We start from the raw sequence: 20,195 nt of genomic DNA on the forward strand, positions 1-20,195 counted from the left end.
AAGATGGCTCGGATTGTTTTTTTAAACTTTTTTTTTTTGGGGGGGGGGGGGCAAAATCTCTTGACTTATAGTAAGGGTGTAGCCAGACCTCAACATTGGGGGGGGGGGGGCACAGTTTGGCCCGCCTCCTTGCCGCAACCCCACAAAGCTCAGTTTCACAAAAACTGAGCATACACATGACATGAGAGGAAGCAGAGCAGGCAATATGCAGAGAACAGTGCTGGAGAAAGGCTTCAGCTGGCGGGGGCTGGGGACCCTTGTCAGGCAAACCAGGGGCCCTGGATCCAGGCCCCCGAGGCCCTATAGTTGAGTACATATGGTAGATCCTACAAACACGTAGCCTTTACTGCTGTTGCAGCACTACACACTGAAATTATTGGTACATTTTCAGTAAATGCCAACTCAAACTGACCGTACTAGAATAAAAACTAAACACATGTGGTTCATAAGTTAATTTTATTAAACGATAACATTACCACATCTTCTAACGGAGGCTACAGCATTCCTGACGCAAACTCAAAACTACCATGCAAAGTGGTATCTCTCGTTTTCAACATGTAACACCTGTGCTCCGTTCTTTGCACTGGTTACCTATCCAATTTAGAGTATTATACAAAATTGCATGCTTAATTCATCAAGAATTATATGCAGTTTATGTTCCCTGATATTTGAAAGAATCCATCATTGTGTATCAGCCATTAAGGGCGTTGAGATCAGATCATGTGATGCTGCTAATAACTGGAGATTTGCAAAATACAGTTGTACTTGGAATTCAGTGTTCTCACTCGATGGTCCACAGTTTTGGAATGCACTACCTGGAGTCATTAGATTGTGTAGTAGCATGACATCTTTCCGTAAATTACTGAAGACACATCTGTGTGTGCAGGTATGGAGCTAATATGTTAAATTTTGTAAACTGTTGCAGCAAAGAATAGTTTTTATAGTGTGAAGTGGTTAGTGTAGTGGACTTTGATCCTGGGGAACTGAGTTCAATTCCCACTGCAGCTCCTTGTGACTCTGGACAAGTCACAACCCTCCATTGCCCCTTGTAAACCACTTTGAATGTAGTTGCAAAAACCTCAGAAAGGCGGTATATCAAGTCCCATTTCCCTTTTTTATTTTATTTAATTTGCCAAGACCACATTTGATTGTGTTTAATATGAGGTCAATGTTTTGTATTGATTTGAATTTTATTTGTTTAAACTGGATTATGTATGTGCTCTTGTAATCCACTTAGTTGTAGGCGAAATATAAGTTTTTAAAAAATAGATACACAGCCGCATGCTTTTCAAAATGATTGCAGATGCTCAACACAACACAAATTACTCCAACTTGGACACAGTAAAAGGAGATTGCTTAATATTGGCGGTGCTAAGCACCCACAGAGTTGACCCCTGTGCTTAGGATTTTCGTGAGCAACATGCAAATCTAGGGGCCCTTTTACTAAGCCATGTAAGTGTCTACATGCACCAAAATGGAGTTACTGCACGGTTTCTGCATGGCCCTTGCGGTAATTTCATTTTTGGCGTGCATCCGCTACATGTGCCCGAAATTTGTTTTTTAAATTTTCTAAAGTGCGCCAAGTGGCATTTGGTGCACGTAGGTCATTACCACCCAGTTACCGCGTGAAACTTTACCGCTAGATCAATGGCTGGCGGTAAGGTCTCAGACCCAAAATGGATGTGCGGCAATTTTCATTTTGCCACACATCCATTTTTGGCAAAAATTTTAAGACGACCTTTACAGGCACGCTGAAAAATGGATTGGCGCATGCCCAAAACCCGCGCCTACACTACCGCAAGTCATTTTCAGTGCACCTTAGTAAAAGGACCCCCTAATTCCTGGGGGAATTCTGTGCAACTGCACAATGCAGAATTTGCACAGGATTCCACCACTGAACAGAACTGACCTTTTTCTGTGCAGAATTATCCCAAGCTGGCAGGAGGCTAGTCACTGTTGAAAAGCTGCCACTATGTCTTGTCTCTGCATAGCAGGGCTCTCTCAAAGTGTGGTACGCACGATCTCAAAGTTCACTGCTGTTGCTACGAGACTGAACAGCTAAGGATTTAAAGCACTTGTGCAGCTCACACTTTGAAACAGCTGCATGGTGCAAAACCAGAGGACTGCACACTGCACCTGCGGAGGTATTTACAGCATGGGAGGAATGGGAGAGGAAGAGCTGGGACAGAGACTGCGCAGGAGAGAGGAATTAAAGCAATGATTTCCAAACTTTTTACTATGGGGAAACCCAGACAATACTTTTCTCATACACTGAGGAACCCTCAATTTATGTAACCATAAATATGTTCATATAAACAGGATTCTATAATCTAATTTCTAGAGGAACCCAGTTTGGGAATCACTGGGTTAAAGAAATTAAGTGAAAACAGTTGCTACTGTGATCAGATTCCTCCTCCCCACCTTCAATCTAAACCTAGAACTAGGTTGCACAGAACAAAGGAGACCTCTAGTAAGTAAACAGCAAATAAGGAAGTTCTTCTGAAGTCTATCAAAGATCTGTCCTGTGCTCTCCCTCCTCCCTGTAAAGCCATAACAAGAAATGATAAGAACGTGAGGTCTGCTGATAGTAGGCAGGCACTTCCAGAGAAAACGCTGATGTGACAAAGCGTGGCCCACTCAGATACCATGAAGGTGTGGCAGAAAGACACAAATATTTTCCATCATTTTATGTTCCACAGGCTTAGTTAAAAGAAATTTTCAAGCACAACTGGATAAGTTGCCTATATGTGTGACTGTAAATTTTGTGAACTCTAGAAGGAAGCTTTCTTTGGCACAATGCAAGTACTACAGAAAGCGTTAGCAGTAAATCTGAAAGGCTGAGATCAGCGATAAATTCCAAACTGACTGCAGTTGCTAGTTGGCTGAAAGCTAACCAAATGCAACTGAATTTCAATAAAACGAAGGCTTGACCGTTTTCTTCAGGTCAGAATAATAATATTCTGGAATCTATCACTCTCACTGGCGCTAATATTCCCATCAGTGAGACAACAAAAATATTAGGAGTACTCCTTGATTCTAAGTTGAATTTCCGTCCATGTATTTCTTCTGTCATTAGCAAACGCTTTTTCAAATTATATCAAATTTGTTCTGTCTGGAATTTACTTGAACCTAAGGCTTTATGCACTCTCAAACATTCTGTGGTAATCATACACTTAGATTATTGTAATGTTCTAGTCAAGGGTCTCTGTGTGAGAGATCCACCACTTACAATTAAACTGGATTACTGGTGGTAGAAAGTATGATCATGTAACTCCACTACTGAAAACTGAATATTAACTATCTATTGAAATACATCTCTTAGGACTGCCACTTTTTCTATCACACTACTTAATACTCTTTTCTGCTTCACACATCCTCTGGCTCCACTCCACAAAACCTTCTGGTTTTGCCCATCATTCTGTCAGATTTTTTGGACATATTAAAGAGTTCTCCAGTCACATTTGCCACATTGCGCTCGTAGTCTCTGTTGACCTTGTGACTTGGGGGGGGGGGGGTGACACCAGGGGTGTGCTGGTAAATTGTTAACAGGGGGCTCTCTCTCGCCAGCAAAGTAAAAGAGAAATCAGGAGGGGCCCAAGCCCACATTTTGGGATCCATTTGTTAAAGTAGCCATGGAGAACCGGCTCCCAAAATTCTTAAAAACTTACAAATGGCTCTCGAGAGCCTGTGAGAGCCTGCTCCAGCACACCACTGGATGACACTGTTTGGACTTATGACTGTGGATTCAGATCACTGTGAAGAATCAACATGTGTGGTCTGATCTGTTTTTTTTATGTTCTTGATTGGGAAAGGGGTGGTGAGAGGGGTGTAAACTGAAACTTACCACATTGTATTGTTTTTTGGTGCCTGTTCTGGTATTGTATGGCTGTAATAAAGATTTTTTTTTAAGAATTCTCCAGTCAATATTTATCCAGCAGCAGTCAGCAGGTTTCTTTTTTTTTTTTTAAACGCCGACTGCCATTGGCTAAATTAGTCCCCGATATTCAATGCCAGGCCAAATCCAGGCACTGACAGTGAATATCGGTGGCTGACCAGACTGAGACAGGCCACTTGTGGATCCCAGCTGATACTGGGCCCCGGATGAATATTGGCTGGGCCCTACATCAGCAGGGTGTGCATGTCCCCCCCCCCCCCCCCGCCCTCCCTAGGACACAACCTTATTTCCTGGTAGTCCAGCAGGGCAATGGGGGCAGAAGCGAACTCCACTCACTCCTGCCCTTAGCATCTCCATTTTAAAAATAGCTACCACAAAGTATTGCTAGAGGAAATAGTGACTATTTTTACAATGGAGTTGCTAGGGGTGTTTGCTCTTGCCCCCATCACTCTACTAGACCATTAGGGGCTAAAACAGGCCTGGGGGGAGGGGGCTGGAAGAATGGAAGGTGTGTTGGAGATGGGAGTGGGACCCAGAGGATGTTTCAGGGAGGGGAGAGGGGACATTGGAGACTTTGCCAGCACTGGAAGGGGGTCTCAAAGGTTGTGCTGGGGAGAGGTGGGAGGGAAGGGAGGACAATTGTACTTTGCAGACTGAGACCTGGAAGGTATGTGGATAATGGCCGATATTCAGTGCTGGAACCCACATAGCTAACCGAGCAAAATAAGGACTGCTTTTTATGGGGTTCTAGATTCCTGGCTAGCTATGTGAGCACTGGCACTGAACATTTTTGGCACCCACATAACCCCTGGTTCTGCCTCTGACCTGCATACAATGGAGGCAGTGTTGCAATCCCATCTCATACATATTCATTGTGGATATTCTGAAGACTGGTTGCGTGTATTCTCAGCCCTGCTTATTAAATCACACAAAAATACTTTAGATAATATACAATATTCACATAAAACACAATTATTAGAATAATGAAACCAATTAAAATGAGTGTGACTGCTGGGCAGACTGGATGTACTGTTCAGATCTTTATCTGCTGTCACTTGCTACTATGTAAACAAGACAAAATAAAACCTACAACCAGCAGCATATCATGAATAAAACATGTACATATAAATTATTCTGCCCCCTCCCCCATATTCATGGAGGCAGGTTGTTTATTTTGTATATCTATATGTTGGACATTGTTATATGAGATTGCATTGCCTGTGCCTTAAAGAAAAGCAAGAAGTGCCTTTGGATTACAAATATTTAGTCTTCCTGCAGTGCGATTTAACAGGCTTTTTCTGAGCACATGCCTTGTGGGACTTTTCTTATTAGATGGCCTTGCCCCTGTGTATGTGGGCTGGAGCCCGCCCTTCTCTCTTTTTAGGGTTTGAGAGTGTGACTACAGCATGGTTTTCTAAGGACTGTAAGCTGACTTTGCTGTCCCCGTTGCATACTCCCCTTTCAAGCTACTGTAAATGACCAGGTTTTTGCCATTTAAAACTATTGACAGCATCGGCCAGTGCTGAGATTTCCTGGCTTCCCTGGTTACAGGGTGAGCTGGTGAGAACACACTCCCCAGTCTGCAAGGCAGAGACGTGTTCAGCACATCTAACTGTAAGTTATATTTATTTGATTTGCATTAAAGAAAATTTTGGTTGAAGAGTTCTGAGTCTTCACAGTGGTTAACTGCATGTTAATCTCCTGAGTAGACAGAGCCTATCAGGTGAGAGAGCAAAGCATAAATCAAAATTCAAGATCTGTAGACACCAACCAACTACTGTCTCAGGCCATGATAAAATTAACTAAGATCAATTTTAAAAAGCCAGGATTTGATCAATTTCAGAAAGCACAAGTAGCCTTAAAGTCTCAGAATTCCATATTTTAGAAGCATAAACAAAAACATTTTTTCAGCCTTGACATAATACACCTTAAACCCACTGAAATACAGAACAATGCTTCCTGACAGGCCCATCAAGGTCTTGGGGGGGGGGGGGGGGGGCAGTTGTCAAGGCTTCTGTTAAGATGGGTTATTTTACTACAAGTAGTGAAATTTTAGCTCAGGGTCCCATTTTAGTCAATGAAACCCTGTGGTAAAATAACACAGCTTATGATAAAGTAACCCATCTTAACAGAAGCCCTCAATGATAACTTCCTCCCTTAATGCAATTTACCAATATTAGCTGGGCACCCGGTCACTATAACTTAACACAGTAACATAATAAATGACGACATAGTCCATCCAGTCTGCCCAACAATCATACATTCATTATCAATTCATAGTCGAACCAACAATCCAATAGCATTACTAACATTATACTAGCTAAGTTCCCCTCCCCCACGGTGATATACAGCACCTGCACTCAGGATTCAGCTCATAAAAGTCTGCTCGGAACTGGCCCTACTTCCCATTTACTAGAGTTGTTGCCGAAACCCACTCCAGCCCATCCTGATCTGTCTTGCCATATATGGGACAAGACATTGATAAAATCTTAACCCATTTATAAGACCTGGGTCTTATTCCCAGATGTGGCTTGTGATGGTGTGGGGGAAAGGGTATCAGCTAGTCACGCCCTATAGCAATACCTATATACGGGACTCAGGATGCAAGTGTAGTGGGTTCCCAAGAGTACACAGTCTGTGCCTGGATTTCTGGATTGAGGGTGGGACTAGCTGGTTAATGATTTGAATGTTCAGCCCATGCTCCTGGAAGCAGCTCACCTGTCGTTTCCTGCCATGTTACAACAAGATTCTGGATGTGGCCTGGATTAGCTTGCTCCGTGGATGTTCTCCTTTATAGGACGAGAAAAATTCCTGTCAGTTTCTCATTGCTGATTATAAGCACTTCCAGCAAGCATTTTCAAAAGGTATTAGTATTGTTCTTTGTACACCAGGTGTACACAGCATTTTATAGACATGTATAATAGACAGATCCTGCTCCTTGAAGCTCAGAATCTAATGAAGACAGACAGACAAAAAAGGAACAGACAACACATATGGAAGGGGAGCTTGGGATCTAAGTTAAAAACTAGCAAGGCCTCAGAGTCTATTAGGAAAGAGACTGAAGGAGGGATGGCAGACAAGCAGAACTTTAATAATGCTATTTCTTTTTCTAAAATCAAGATTTTGAGATATAGGAATCAGTGGAGAATATGAGAAGCCCAGGGCTGTGAGGTATCAGCCTAATTCATACATCATGCTCCGAATGATCATTTCTCACTGTTTCCTGATTTCAGATGGGAAATCCAGAATCAATTGATTAGGATTCATTGACTGTCTTAAAACTCATAATTTTGTTAATAGCATGCCTTCATAGCCCCTCATGCACAAGGGACCCCACACCATCTCCAGTTTTAAACACCCTCAGTTTTGCAAAATGTTCCTAAATGCCGGAAACTAAATGAGGAAATTATAGAACAGGACACACTGTTAGGCCCCCCCCCCCCCAATGCTGCGTGGGGAGCACCTACTTTATCTGGGTGCCCATTATAAATGCTGGTGTAAACCCACATTGACACATGTAAAGTTAGGCAGGTCCACTTATTCCAGGTCAATAGCAGGCGTAAATGGGCCCAAGAGCAACACACAATCTCCCAAATTCTATAAATGGCAAAACTGTGCATACAACTTAATTGACAAGTCAATCAGTGCCGATAATTGGCACTTAACCAATTAGCGGCACTCATTGGCAATAATTAGAATTTATGCACACAATTTTCTAGGCTCAGTCTATAATGTGGTGCGAGTCTATTCTAATAGGTGCAGCTGAAAAGGGGATATGGCCATGGGTGGGTTGTGGGCGTTTCTAAAAATGATGAGCCTAAAGCTGGGCTCACTTATGTAGATCTGGTTTTAGGTGGCCTAAATGGGTGCACCTGGATTTTAGGAGCAAAAACGGCCACTGTCTTATTCTACAAAGCTGACGCTTCTAAATTTTGAGTCTAATCTATGCTCCAAAACTAACTTTAGGCAAGTTTTACAGAATCAGCTAAGTGCATGGTTTTTCGGCACCATGATTGCGCCTAAAGTTGGGCGAAGTTATGTGGACCTGGTTTTAGGTGGCCTAAATGGGTGTGCCTAGATTTTAGGCACAAGAATGGCCCGAGGGTCTTATTCTAAACTTTACGCTCCTAAATGATAAAATGGGGGAATACCTGAAGGAGGAGCTGTTGGAGTGGGAAGGCGTAGGAGAAGTGGAAAATCAGTGGTCAAAGCTAAAGGCTGCTATAAATATGGCAACTGATCTTTACGCGAGGAAAGTAAACAAAACCAAGAGAAACAGGAAGCCTATATGGTTCTCCAAACAAGTAGCTAAAAAAAAATAAGAGCAAAAGAGGCTTTGTTCAAGAAATATTAACAAAATGAGAGGATCACAGAAGAGATTATTGGATTAAACTCAAAGAAGTGAAGAGTGAAATACAGCTAGCGAAAGTGCGAGCAGAAGAAAAAATGGCTAAAGATGTAAAGAGAGGTGACAAGACCTTTCAGATATATTGGAGGAAGGAATGGACTTGCAAGACTGAAAGATAATGAGAATAGTTATGTGGAGAGAGGAGGATAAAGCAAATGTGCTAAACAATTACTTCTCTTCAGTATTCACGGAGGAAAATCCTGGAGGACCGTGGTTGGCTGCTGAAGGAATATCTGGGAATGGAGTGGATACTGTGCCATTTACAGTCGAAAGAGTTTATAAACAGCTGGAAAATCTGAAGGTGGACAAAGCTAAGGGGCCAGATGAGATACATCCCAGGATACTGAGGGAGCTCAGAGAGGTCCTGGTGGGACCTCAAAGATTTATTTAATAGATCTTTAGAGACAGGACAGGTTCCACGAGATTGGAGACGAGGAGAAAGGGAAGAAGTGGGAAACTACAGACCGGTAAGTCTCAAGTCGGTGGTAGGAAAAATAATGGAGTTGCTGCTGAAAGAAAGGATAGTTAATTTTCTAGAAGTCAACAGGTTACAGGACCCGAGGCAACATGGCTTTACCAAAGGAAAATCCTCCCAAACGAATCTCATTGACTTCTTTGACTGGATGACCAAAGAACTGGATGGAAGACGTGCGCTATATGTAATCTACTTGGATTTCAGCAAAGCCTTTGATATGGTCCCCCACAGAAGACTCGTGAATAAGCTGAAAGGGCTGAACTTAGGACCGAAAATGATGAACTGGATAGGAAACTGGTTGACTGACAGGTGGCAGAGGGTGGTGGTAAACGGAATCCGCTCAGAGGAAAGGAAGGTGAGCAGTGGAGTTCCTCAGGGGTCGGTGCTGGGGCTGATTCTGTTTAATATATTTGTGAGAGATATTGCTGAAGGGTTGGAAGGAAAGATTTGCCTTTTTGCAGATGACACGAAGATAGCCAATAGAGTGGATACCCTGGAGGGAGTAGAAACAATGAGAAGGGATCTCCAAAAGTTAGAAGAATGGCCGAGGGTCTGGCAGTTAAAATTTAATTTTTTTTACACACAGTACCCACACTACACCTCTGTAATCAATTTTAAATACAAAATAGCGTTTATTCAGTTACATTATGTGGATATGTACAGACTTCCAATTTAACTCAAAGAGAAAATTTAATGCCAAGAAGTACAGAGTGTTGCATTTGGGGTGCAGAAACCCAAAGGAGATGCCGAATAGGAGGGGAGAGATTAGTAAGCTTGACTCAGGAGAGAGACCTTGAGGTGTTTGTGTCCAAGGATGTGAATGTGAAAAAACAATGTGACAAGGTGACGGCCGTGGCCAGAAGGATGCTAGGCTGCATAGAGAGGGGTATAATAACCAGCAGAAGAAAGGAGGTGTTGATGCCCTCTACAAGTCAATGGTGAGGCCCCACTTGGAGTATTGTGTTCAGTTTTGGAGGCCATATCTTGCTAAAGATGTAAAAAGACCGGAAGCGGTGCAAAGAAAAGCTAAAAAAATTGGTATGGGATTTGCGTTGCAAACCGTACGAGGTGAGACTTGTCGACCTGAACATGTATACCTTGGAGGAAAGGCGAAACAGGGGTGATATGATACAGAAGTTCAAATATTTGAAAGGTATTAATCCGCAAACGAACCTTTTCTGGAGACGGGAAAGTGGTAGAACTAGAGGACATGAATTGAGGTTGAAGTGGGCATACTCAAGAGTAATGTCAGGAAGTATTTTTTCACGGAAAGGATGGTAGATGCATGGAATGCCCTCTCGCGGGAGGTGGTGGAGATGAAAACGGTAATGGAATTCAAAATCCATGGGATAAACACAAAGGAATTCTATTTAGAAGGAATGGATCTACGGAATCTTAGCGGAGATTGGGTGGCAACGCCTGTAACTGGAGAGTAAAACCAGTGCTGGGCGGACTTCTATGGTCTGAGCCTAATCTATGCTCCAAAACCAACTTTAGGCAAGTTTCACAGAATCGGCTAAGCGCGTGGTTTTTCGGCACAGGTTTTTTAAAGGTGCCATTTATAGAATTTGGGCCAATGTGCATAATGCACATATTCTATAAGTTACACACAAAGTGGGAGATACCCATGTCCCACATTTACCTCCCATACAGAATGTGAGCCCACTACAGACAGAGAAAGTACCTGCATATAATAGCACAGAAAGGCAGCATATCAAATCCATGACCCTTCACTCTTTACTTTTTACGTGCAACAGCACTTATGAACTACCTTCTTGGCATGTGTGTAGTGCACTTTCATGCAGAACTACTGCTTTTCTGTGCAGCTCTGCAATAGCTACACACACACAGTTATAAACTTCCCTTTTATGTGTCATAGGTCCTGAATATTTATGCAGAAGAAAGGTAAACACGCTCTGACATTTGCAGCTATATTTAGGAACAAAGAATGCATTTAAATGACCAACATAGCAATATAAACACCAGCAAATGCCAATATTCCAGGAGTAGCCTAATGGTTAGTGCAATGCACCGAGATGCAGGGGAACTGGGTTCAATTCCTTCTACAGCTCCTTATGACCCTGGGCAAGTCACTTAACCCTCCATTTCCCCCCAGTTACACAAGCTTAGATTGTGAGTCCACTAGGGGCAGAGAAAGTACCTGCATACAATGTGTAAAGCGCTGCGTACATCTAGAAGAACTATAGAAATGATTGGTGGTAGTAGTCTATAAACTGGAGCTTAAATGTGATGGTGGACATGTATTTTAGCACCTGGTCTATAACTGATTCAAGTGCTTGTCCCAAAAATATACTTGCATATTTCCCTTCTATGCTAGTATTCGATAAAGAAAAGCAATCTACGATACTTTTCTGTACAGAATCAGCTTCAAACAGGCATCTTCTCGGTGTCAAAATACAGATTCACTGTTATAAAATTACTCTCAAGCTTATTTTATAAGGACATAAAAACACCTATGGCCCTCATTTTCAAAACATAAAAACCATCTCAAAAGCAGCACAAAGCGGAAGATGGACGTTTTCCTCGCAAAAATGTCCCAAGTCGCAATTTTTGAAACTCAGAATTGGAACATTTACTCTATAGTTCGTCCAAGTCATAAGGGGGCGTGTTAAGGGGCATGCTTAAAATTTAGCCCGTTTACTAAACCGCGCTAGCAGCTGCTGTGCAGCTTAATAAACCGGGATTGGGGGTGGGGGGTGGGGGGTAGATGTTATCCAGTGATAATGGAACAGAAAAAAAGGTCCAAGGCAAAAAAGAAGTACATTTTTATCTAGACCTGTTTCAGTCACAATTAAGTCAGAAAACTAATCAGATGACCACTGAAGGGATTAAGGCATGACTCCCCCCTCCCCTAAATCCTCAGTGGTCACTGATCCCCTCCCAACCCCCCCCCCCCCCACCCCCAAAGATGCCACAGTGACAATACATACCAGGCTCTGTGATAGCTCCAGATATTAAGGCCATTCCTAAGAAAGCAGAAAGCAACTGGATGGAGTAGCCTAGTGGACAGTGAAGAAGGGGACCCAGGTTCAATTCCCACTAACTCTTGTCATTTCAGTACAAATGTGTGAGCCCTCCTGGAACACAGAATTACCTCCTGTACCAAAATATATAAGTGACCTGCAACTTTGAAGGCTATTGTAGTGGTGGACCTTTAGGTACAGTAGGTTTTCTCTGTTCCTGGAAGTCTCACCACACAATATGAAAGGGTTTAGTTGGGATTTGCACCTGGGTCCCTTCATGGTACTTACAGATGGATGTGTTGAACACGAAAACATCTAGCTCAAAGCCATAATGAAACCAGAAATGTAGACATTTTTCTGGTAAGCTAGAGGTTTTTTTGAGACGCTTTCGGCAAAATGTCTCAATTCGAACTTAACGTCATATTGAAAATGTCCCTCCCCGTATCTTTATAAAATACAAGAGTAAAGGACAGAAATCACACTTACATTGAAAGCCACAGGTATAACATACACCTGTACGCGTGTATTTTATAAACAACCCCACCAGAATTCAGCTGGCAACGGTCAGTGTTTTTTTTAAGCACTGCCACTGCCTAGATTAGCCCTGGATATTATGCGGACTCCTGGCTGAATATCGGGCTGGCACCCGCATAAGAACATAAGTGTTGCCATACCCTCCCAATCCCCCTTCCGGTCTCTCAAATAGCCCCCTTCCTCCTACCCCCTTCTCCCTTTCCATGATACTACAAGGCCCTCCCCAAACTAGCTCTCTACACCCCAACATCTAGGTAGCCCCCCCCAGACCCACCTATCTTCCTGGTCGACCAGTGAGGGTTGTTGGGGGCAGGCGTGAAGCCCCCCAACTCCTGCCCCTTGCGGTTCCACTTCAAAGTGGCAGGCGGGAGGGAGGCAGGCACTTTGAGAGACCAGGAGGGGGATTGGGAGGGTTTTAAAAAGTGAAAATAGTTATGCGGGTGTCTGCTCTAAAGCGGTCCTAAATTAGGCCGCTCAGCTATGCAGGTGCCGGCACTGAATATTGCTGGCACCCACATAACCCCAGTGCCGCCCCTGACCTGCCCACTTTTCGGTTGGGCGGTCTGTGAGGATATTCAGTGGTACTCTCCGGTTAAGTACCGCTGAATATCCTCACTTAGGTGGTGGGAAGGAAAGGCTCCTGCCTGCTTAAATCCCTTTGAAAATTGGCCAATAAATCATGTCTCTGCCCACATGCTGCCCTAACTCTTAAACACACCTATGTATGGGTCGTGTAAAAGTACGCACCTTCCTGGCAACGTACATACTTTTACTTTATGTACCTATAAAAGCCTTTATCTATGAAAAATCTTTAATAAATTACCCTCAATATGTCTATAGGAATCAGCCCTCATCTGTAAAGGAAAGTGGCTGAAAACATATGCAAAAGTAAATCTAATAGAAGGTCAGTAGTAACACAGCAGAGGATAGAAGAAAGATTACATTGTCTATCAAGCCTGGCCAGTTATTATATCCATACAGCAAAGGATACAATTGAGCGTGAGCATTTTTAAGATCTTTATGAGGTGCAGATGATCAGAAGCCCGGCGCGGTTCTAAAGATAGCACTGGAACAGCGCGGGGCATTAATGCCCCTATGATCTGAGCTAATAGCATGCAAATTTAGGCACACTATAGGGGCACTTCTGTGGGAGGATGCCTCCTGCAGACATATTCAGGAGAAGTAGTAGTAGTAGTATCTAGGATAATGTTTTTCTCTTGCTTGGGGTAGACAAATATAGAAGATCTCCGAAGATCTCCTTTTGTTCTCTTCTGGACCCACCTTTCCCATGTCTAACCACAATGCACTGTGATATTCTTGTATTTTTTGATTGTCTGGAAAAAAAATGGCTGAGGGGAGATATGATAGAGATCTATAAAATAATGAGTGGAGTGGAACAGGTAGACGTGAATCGCTTGTTTACTCTTTCCAAAAATATTAGGACTAGGAACTAGGGGGCATGCAGTGAAGCTAGAAAGTGGTAAATTTAAAACGAATCAGAGAAAATATTTCTTCACTCAACGAGTAATTAAATTCTGGAATTCGTTGCCAGAGAGTGTAGTAAAAGCAGTTAGCTTAGCTGGGTTTAAAAAAGGTTTGGATGGCTTTCTAAAGGAAAAGTCCATAGACCATTATTAAAATGGACTTGGGGAAAATTCACTGCTTATTTCTAGGATAAGCAACAAAATGTATTGCACTTTTTTTTTTTTAGATCTTGTCAGGTACTTGTGACCTGGATTGGCCACTGTTGGAAACAGGATGCTGGGCTTGATGGACCTTCGGTCTGTCCCAGTATGGCAATACTTATGTACTCAATTGCAAATGCACAGAATGAAGAAATAGCTAGCCATCATTAAACAAAGAATAACAATAAATCTGAACTATTGTAATAAATAAATCAAATGGCAAGCACTTAGCCCTCAATTCAAAGAAAGGCAGGAGATAAGAAAACTGAAAAGAAAAATCTTTACACAGAGGAGTAACAGCCATACGAGAGAGGCCAATAAATCTAGGCAACTCTCTGCCTGAGATTAAACTAAACCTGGGGTGGTACCTTAGGGGTCAACATTTTATTAGACAAAAAATGTGTTACAGAGGTCAAGTACCCAGAAAACATATCTTTTTTTTTTTTTGCAATTTTAAAATATGTTTGCAAGGGAAAGCATGAGGCCTCAATGCTGGCTGTTCTTAGAAACATCATGGAAAATAGATGGTTTTAAATCTAAAAATATAGATTCATCATGGTTACAAAAATATAATCTCAATACATGATCTGGTCAAATACTACTATAAAAACAACCAGTAATGTTGATGGTACCTTCTCAGAGTCTAAGGAAGTTTGTAAAATCTGAGAAACATCAAGACTACTGATTGATCCTTGAGGTGCTATCTGCACAACTTTATCTGATGATGGAAGATAATATATTTTCTCAGCTGGAGAAGACGTTTCAGGAGTGAAATGCAAAGATTCAGAGAGATTTTTTTTTAAACAATTTCCTTGTAGAAATACATGCACTTTGAGGAAAAATTAGCAGTCTCAAGTTTAATCTTCTTTGATAATTCTCCAAATTTTCAAGTTTAGCAGTTAATTTAATATTATCTTTAAGCAAATTCTGGCCAAAACTGAGAAATCCAAACTTTCCTTTTCCAATGCCTGAATTTTCATAGCTTGATCTAGTAAGGTAGTATCATAGATTTGGCACTGCCCCTGAATTTCGTTAGTAAGAATACATAAGATAATCAAATCATTTATTCACAATACCTTGTAGAGCTTCAACAGCTGCCCAAATAGAATCCAGTGTAACCACTAAAGTTTTTAACACTCCAGGATAGGATGGTCTCATAGCAAGTTCCACCTACACTTCTCCAGGATAAGGTCTACTAGATGGGTCCAAGTGAAAGAAAATCTTCCCCTAAACCACTCTCTTTAAAAATTTCTCTGGGTCCATCTAATTGTACTGGCGTCCCACCCCAATGGCTGCTAAGGCAGACAGGTTCGCATATTTCTCAGTGGCAGCATTGCTCATAACTTCAGGACCAGGCACCATAGGGAGAACATATTTCACAGGACTCAATACTGTTTCAAACTCCAAGCTACCTTCTCTCGTTGCAGCTAACAAACTGAATCCGAATCTGCACCTTGGATTTCAAGCCACTCAATGGGTCCTATCAGGGGAATAGGAAAGGACTCAGCAGTGTAAGTCTTAACCTTCTCCATTCTTCTTACCCATGGTGGTAAACACTCACTTGGAATGAGCTGCACTTCTCTCATCAGCAGCCATCTTCACACTGTGACAACAGCCAACAGGACTAGCATGTCTGTTGTCCAAACAACAAACCTCCTATATCACAAGAACATAAGAAAAGCCACACTGAGTCAGATCAGGGTCCATTGTGCACAGCATCCTGTCTGACAACGGCGGTTCAGAGCACAGATACTCAGGAAATTCCAAAAAGTTGATGTCATAGCTCATTACCAGGGATAAGCAATGGCACTCCCAAGGCCACCTGGCTAATATCCTTAATCAACTTTTCCCTTGCATAGCCTGCCAGAGAGACCCAGTTATGTGAGCACCTGTGTTTTTGAATAGTCTTAGTTATTTCCAGCCGGGCAGTCAGAACCAGTTTGATTCTATTATCACGGAGAATGGGGAAAAGACCTCAATAAATCAGACCCCCAACTAGCTGCCATTACTAGGAAGTCTCCTAGGTTCACTGCGTAGCCTTGTAGACGAATCAGCTGTATGAGCATTTATGTTTGCGCTAAGTCTTACAGTTATTACAATACAATACTCGTAGTTTGCTAATTAATTCTACCATCACAGCCTGCCAGACAGATCCTAGTACATGGTTGTCTTAATGTCCGCTAAGACTTTCAACCTTTCATATTAAATTAACCACATGAGACAAGCCACTACATTCTGCTGTCTCTTAACTCTTAACTGCAAAAATTCTCTCTGCTTGGGCTGTACCCTGGTGCCCTCTCAAACTGTTACTCTTAGCATCCACCCTTACTCCCAGCCCCAGGAAGGTGCTCTGCTCATGCATCATCTTTTTAATGACATAGCTTATCAGTCTTTCAGCTCTGAGCTTTATCTCATGTCCTCTGTTGTACAACTTTCTCTTTCTTGAAACAGGCTAACTTCTTATACATTGTCAATTCATTTCAAGTACCTACTTTCTAGGCGTAATCTATAATGCGGTGCGAGTCAATTCTAATCACCTACCTGTTATCACACTTTATGTTTCACTAGAAATAAGTAACATAGTAACATAACATAGTAGATGATGGCAGAAAAAGACCTGCACGGTCCATCCAGTCTGCCCAACAAGACAACTCATGTGTGCTACTTTTTGTGTATACTCTACTTTGATTTGTACCTATGCTCTTCAGGGCACACACGTATAAGTCTGCCCAGCACTATCCCCGCCTCCCAACCACCGGCTCTGGCACAGACCGTATAAGTCTGCCCAGCACTATCTCTGCCTCCCAACCTCCAGTCCCGCCTCCCACCACTGGCTCTGGCACAGACCGTATAAGTCTGCCCAGCACTATCCCCGCCTCCCAACCTCCAGCCCCGCCTCCCACTACCGGCTCTGCTATCCAATCTCGGTTAAGCTCCTGAGGATCCATTCCTTCTGAACAGGAGATGCAACATGCTCTGCTGCCCTCAGAGAGTATTTCTGACACTAACTTATTTATTACTGTTTATCATTAGGCTGATGTGTAAGAACGACCAGTTATCTACAGGAGGGCGAGAGAGGTGCTGATGCAGAGTGGAAAATGCAAAGGTTCCTTTAGCCACTGAGTACAGGTGGAAGACCAACATCAAGTCAAGTCTGAAAAGAAGGATGCAGACAATTGTTCTTGCAGATCAAAAACCCTTTGAATGCTACCTTATATATTTATTGCACATCCTGCCTGGTGGTAGCTTGAGGCAAGTTATATACAGTAGGTTATTTCCTTGTCCACAGAGGGCTTGCAATCTAGGGCACTCATTTATAAAGATGCATTAACAATGTACATCAAACACAAGCTCCATTGTTATAAATAAGACTTACTAACTATGCACATAGCACACATTAACCTGAGGGCTTCAGTTTGTTCCTAAGTAACTTGCCCAAGTTTACAAAGAGTGCCAGTGGGATTTGAATGCTGGCTTCCCTGATTCTCAGCCCACTGCTTTAGCCTCTTGGCTTTTCAATTAAAATGTGCTCTCACGGACAGCAGACTGTTAGTATACCACCAAGGCTCCCAAGATCCTCATGGATCGGTGAGCTGATCAGGGGTTGCAAATAGCAGAGATTAAAGCAAGCTGCTGGAACTGAGATTAACCAGACGCTTCGATAAAATGAAAAACGCTAGCATTTTAGGAATACCAGAGACTAAAGGAGAATACACAAGCTGTGAAAAATTTTAACATGCACTGGTGCACTCTGCACATTAAGGAGCCCTTTTACTAAACGGCAGTAAGCCCATGGTGGGCTTACCGCATGCCAATTTGAAACTACCGCCAGCCCAACACGGATGCCGGCGGCAATTCCATCCCCAGCACACGGCATTCCCGGTGCTACCCTGTGGTAATAGGGCAGTGCCGCATGCTACTCAGTTACCGCCAGGTTAGTGTGGGAACCCTTACCACCACCTCAATGGGTGGCAGTAGGTGCTTCTGCTTCCCCCCCCCCCCCCCCCCCCCCCACATGGCCACACGGTAAGAGCAATCTTACCACATGGCCATATCTTTTTTTTGGCCTTTTTAACTGTTGCAGTAAAATTGGCCTTAGCGCAGGGCCCTTTATACTGCAGCTTAGTAAAAGGGCCCCTTATGTAGGAAAATACTAAGGTCACTTTTGCCACAGTCGGAAAATGGCCAATTTTCTGATTTAATGGCCATGCGCTAATGTTGCCATTACCACACAGCCATTAACAAAAATTAGCGGGGGAGTCCTTACCCCAACCTGCTTTGTAGGTGACAAGGGCTCACTCGCTAATTCTGTGGTAATCAGTTAGCATGCGGTAACGTAGCTGCGCTGAATAGTGCGGAAACACCCACCCTCTGATCCCAGATATGCCCCCTTGGCTAAAAAATTTTAGCAGGTGGGTAATGCGCGTATATTTGCAATTTACTGTGGGAAGCCTCAGCGTGTCCCGCCGTATGCCATTTTAAGCTATGGTAAGCATCCATTAATGCTTACCACAGCTTGGCAAAAGGGTTTTCCAGCTAAGCGCCTTCAGAACTGAAGTTGCATTTTTAGAGGCTTTAATAATGAGAAAGAGGAACTAACAGAGAAGTTCCATCTACTTGAGCTCACTTACCTATAGCCCCCATGCCCCTTATTACTGGTTTTCAGAGTGCACATGTGATAATGACAGAAATTCTGGTCAATCCCCAAGCTGAGAATACTGGAGACTTCATATGCATAGTATCATTCACAAGGTTTCCTGCTGAGCTCTCAGTTGTAATTTGTGGTAAAAGAAAGACCAACATTTTGGACTAGAATGCAGAAGCTTGTCTGCAGTCTCACTGTTTGGGGTTTCCTTTAAAATTACCTTCCCCATTCCTGTGTCTTCTAGTAAGCAGTGCAGAATTTCTGAAAGCTGTGGCTGCACAGAGCGTGTAAACTCTCAGATGTGTGGGTTCTGGTTGATTACCCTTGTATAAAATTGTGTGGTTGCTGTGTGAACTCACTTGAATGCACTGAAAGAAGGAATGTCGCCCCCCCCCCCCCCAATGTATATATTCACTTGGACTTATACACTTTAACTAGCTTTTTAATTAACATCTCACCCCTTCCCCATGTCAGGGCAGAATGAGTAACTAGCATACACAGTTCAAACCTGCCACAGGAAATATAAACCCTGCGCCTTGGAAGGGAAGCATGGAAAAAATAAAATCTCAGCCTACAATAGTCCTAAAACTTATCCTGAGGAATGAGCCCACTTTTTCCCCTTCTTTGCTTTGACAAAGATCTAAACTCTTTCAACTGTTTGTGCAATAAACGAGTCAGCTCTGACTAAACCCATTACTCATAATCCTGCTCTTCACAGAGATATAGACAACTGCAAGTTCGTTAATGCACTAGTCTGCACTCCACCTGACCTTCTGCTCCTTTACCTTTATTGTCCTGCTGCAGGTTCTTTGCAAACCCCGGTACAAGCAAAGGGATCCGTGTCAACGGTAACTTTCTAGTGCTGATCGAGTGATGCACTCCGTCCGTGCAGCCTTATCAAAGATAACCAGTGATATCAAGGCATACGTAATTGAACGCCCGCTTTTATAGTCTGAACAGTGTTTGGGATTCTGAAGATGTTCAATGGGTTTTGTGATCAGCCAACCAGAAGAGCCCACATTCCGAGGAAGGCGTGTTTCCGGAAGAGGAAAACCCCATCGTAAGTCCTGCAGGGCAAGTCCTGTGCTCACGTTGTGCCACTGAAGTCTTTCTTCTCTGTTGCATCAGCACCTTGGCAGAAGGAGTAAGTGCCAGAGGAGGAGGAGCAGCAGCTGCATTGGCAACTTTGACACTTCCTTTCCTGGAAATCACATGATCTCTCCCCAGATCTCTAACTTTCGATTTACAAGCAGTCAGTGTGTTTCAACTTGCAAAACATCTTTAAGCTAGGTCAGGTTTTGACAGGTTGCTCCTGTCTGTCTTTTCTTGAAACATCAGCACATGTATACAATAATGTGCCCAGATAAAAAAAATTTTGAGCAAAACACCTCCACCCACGCACAGGTCCCTAGATGCAAAGCTTCTCTCTCTGTACTTTTCTGAGTTTTAATTTCATTTCTGATTATATACGTCTCTGAAGATTCTTTATGCTCCTCAATAGTATCGGTCTACGTACTGACTGTGCCGGTGTCACGTTGTCACACATACAGCAAGCACTATATATGTACA

General features: G+C 42.9%; 1 protein-coding gene across 3 annotated transcripts in view; it reads right to left on the reverse strand.

Annotated features, from left to right (window-relative positions):
• The window catches only part of IRF7 (interferon regulatory factor 7), a 118,503-nt gene extending 98,800 nt beyond the window's left edge, over positions 1-19,703 (reverse strand). For 2 of the 3 annotated variants that reach the window (XM_030201290.1, XM_030201289.1), the window contains exons 1-2: positions 19,412-19,700; positions 6,614-6,684 (exon numbers count right to left, since the gene is read on the reverse strand). In XM_030201290.1, coding sequence (XP_030057150.1) covers positions 6,614-6,630 — 17 coding nt within the window. In that variant the 5' untranslated portion in view covers positions 6,631-6,684; positions 19,412-19,700. Of the gene's footprint in view, positions 1-6,613; positions 6,685-19,411 lie in introns of all 3 variants that reach the window. The other variant, XM_030201291.1, reaches the window with a different exon arrangement.
• Between the last annotated feature and the right edge of the window lie 492 nt (positions 19,704-20,195).

This window comes from Microcaecilia unicolor, chromosome 4, assembly GCF_901765095.1.
Source record: "Microcaecilia unicolor chromosome 4, aMicUni1.1, whole genome shotgun sequence".
NCBI lineage: Eukaryota > Metazoa > Chordata > Amphibia > Gymnophiona > Siphonopidae > Microcaecilia > Microcaecilia unicolor.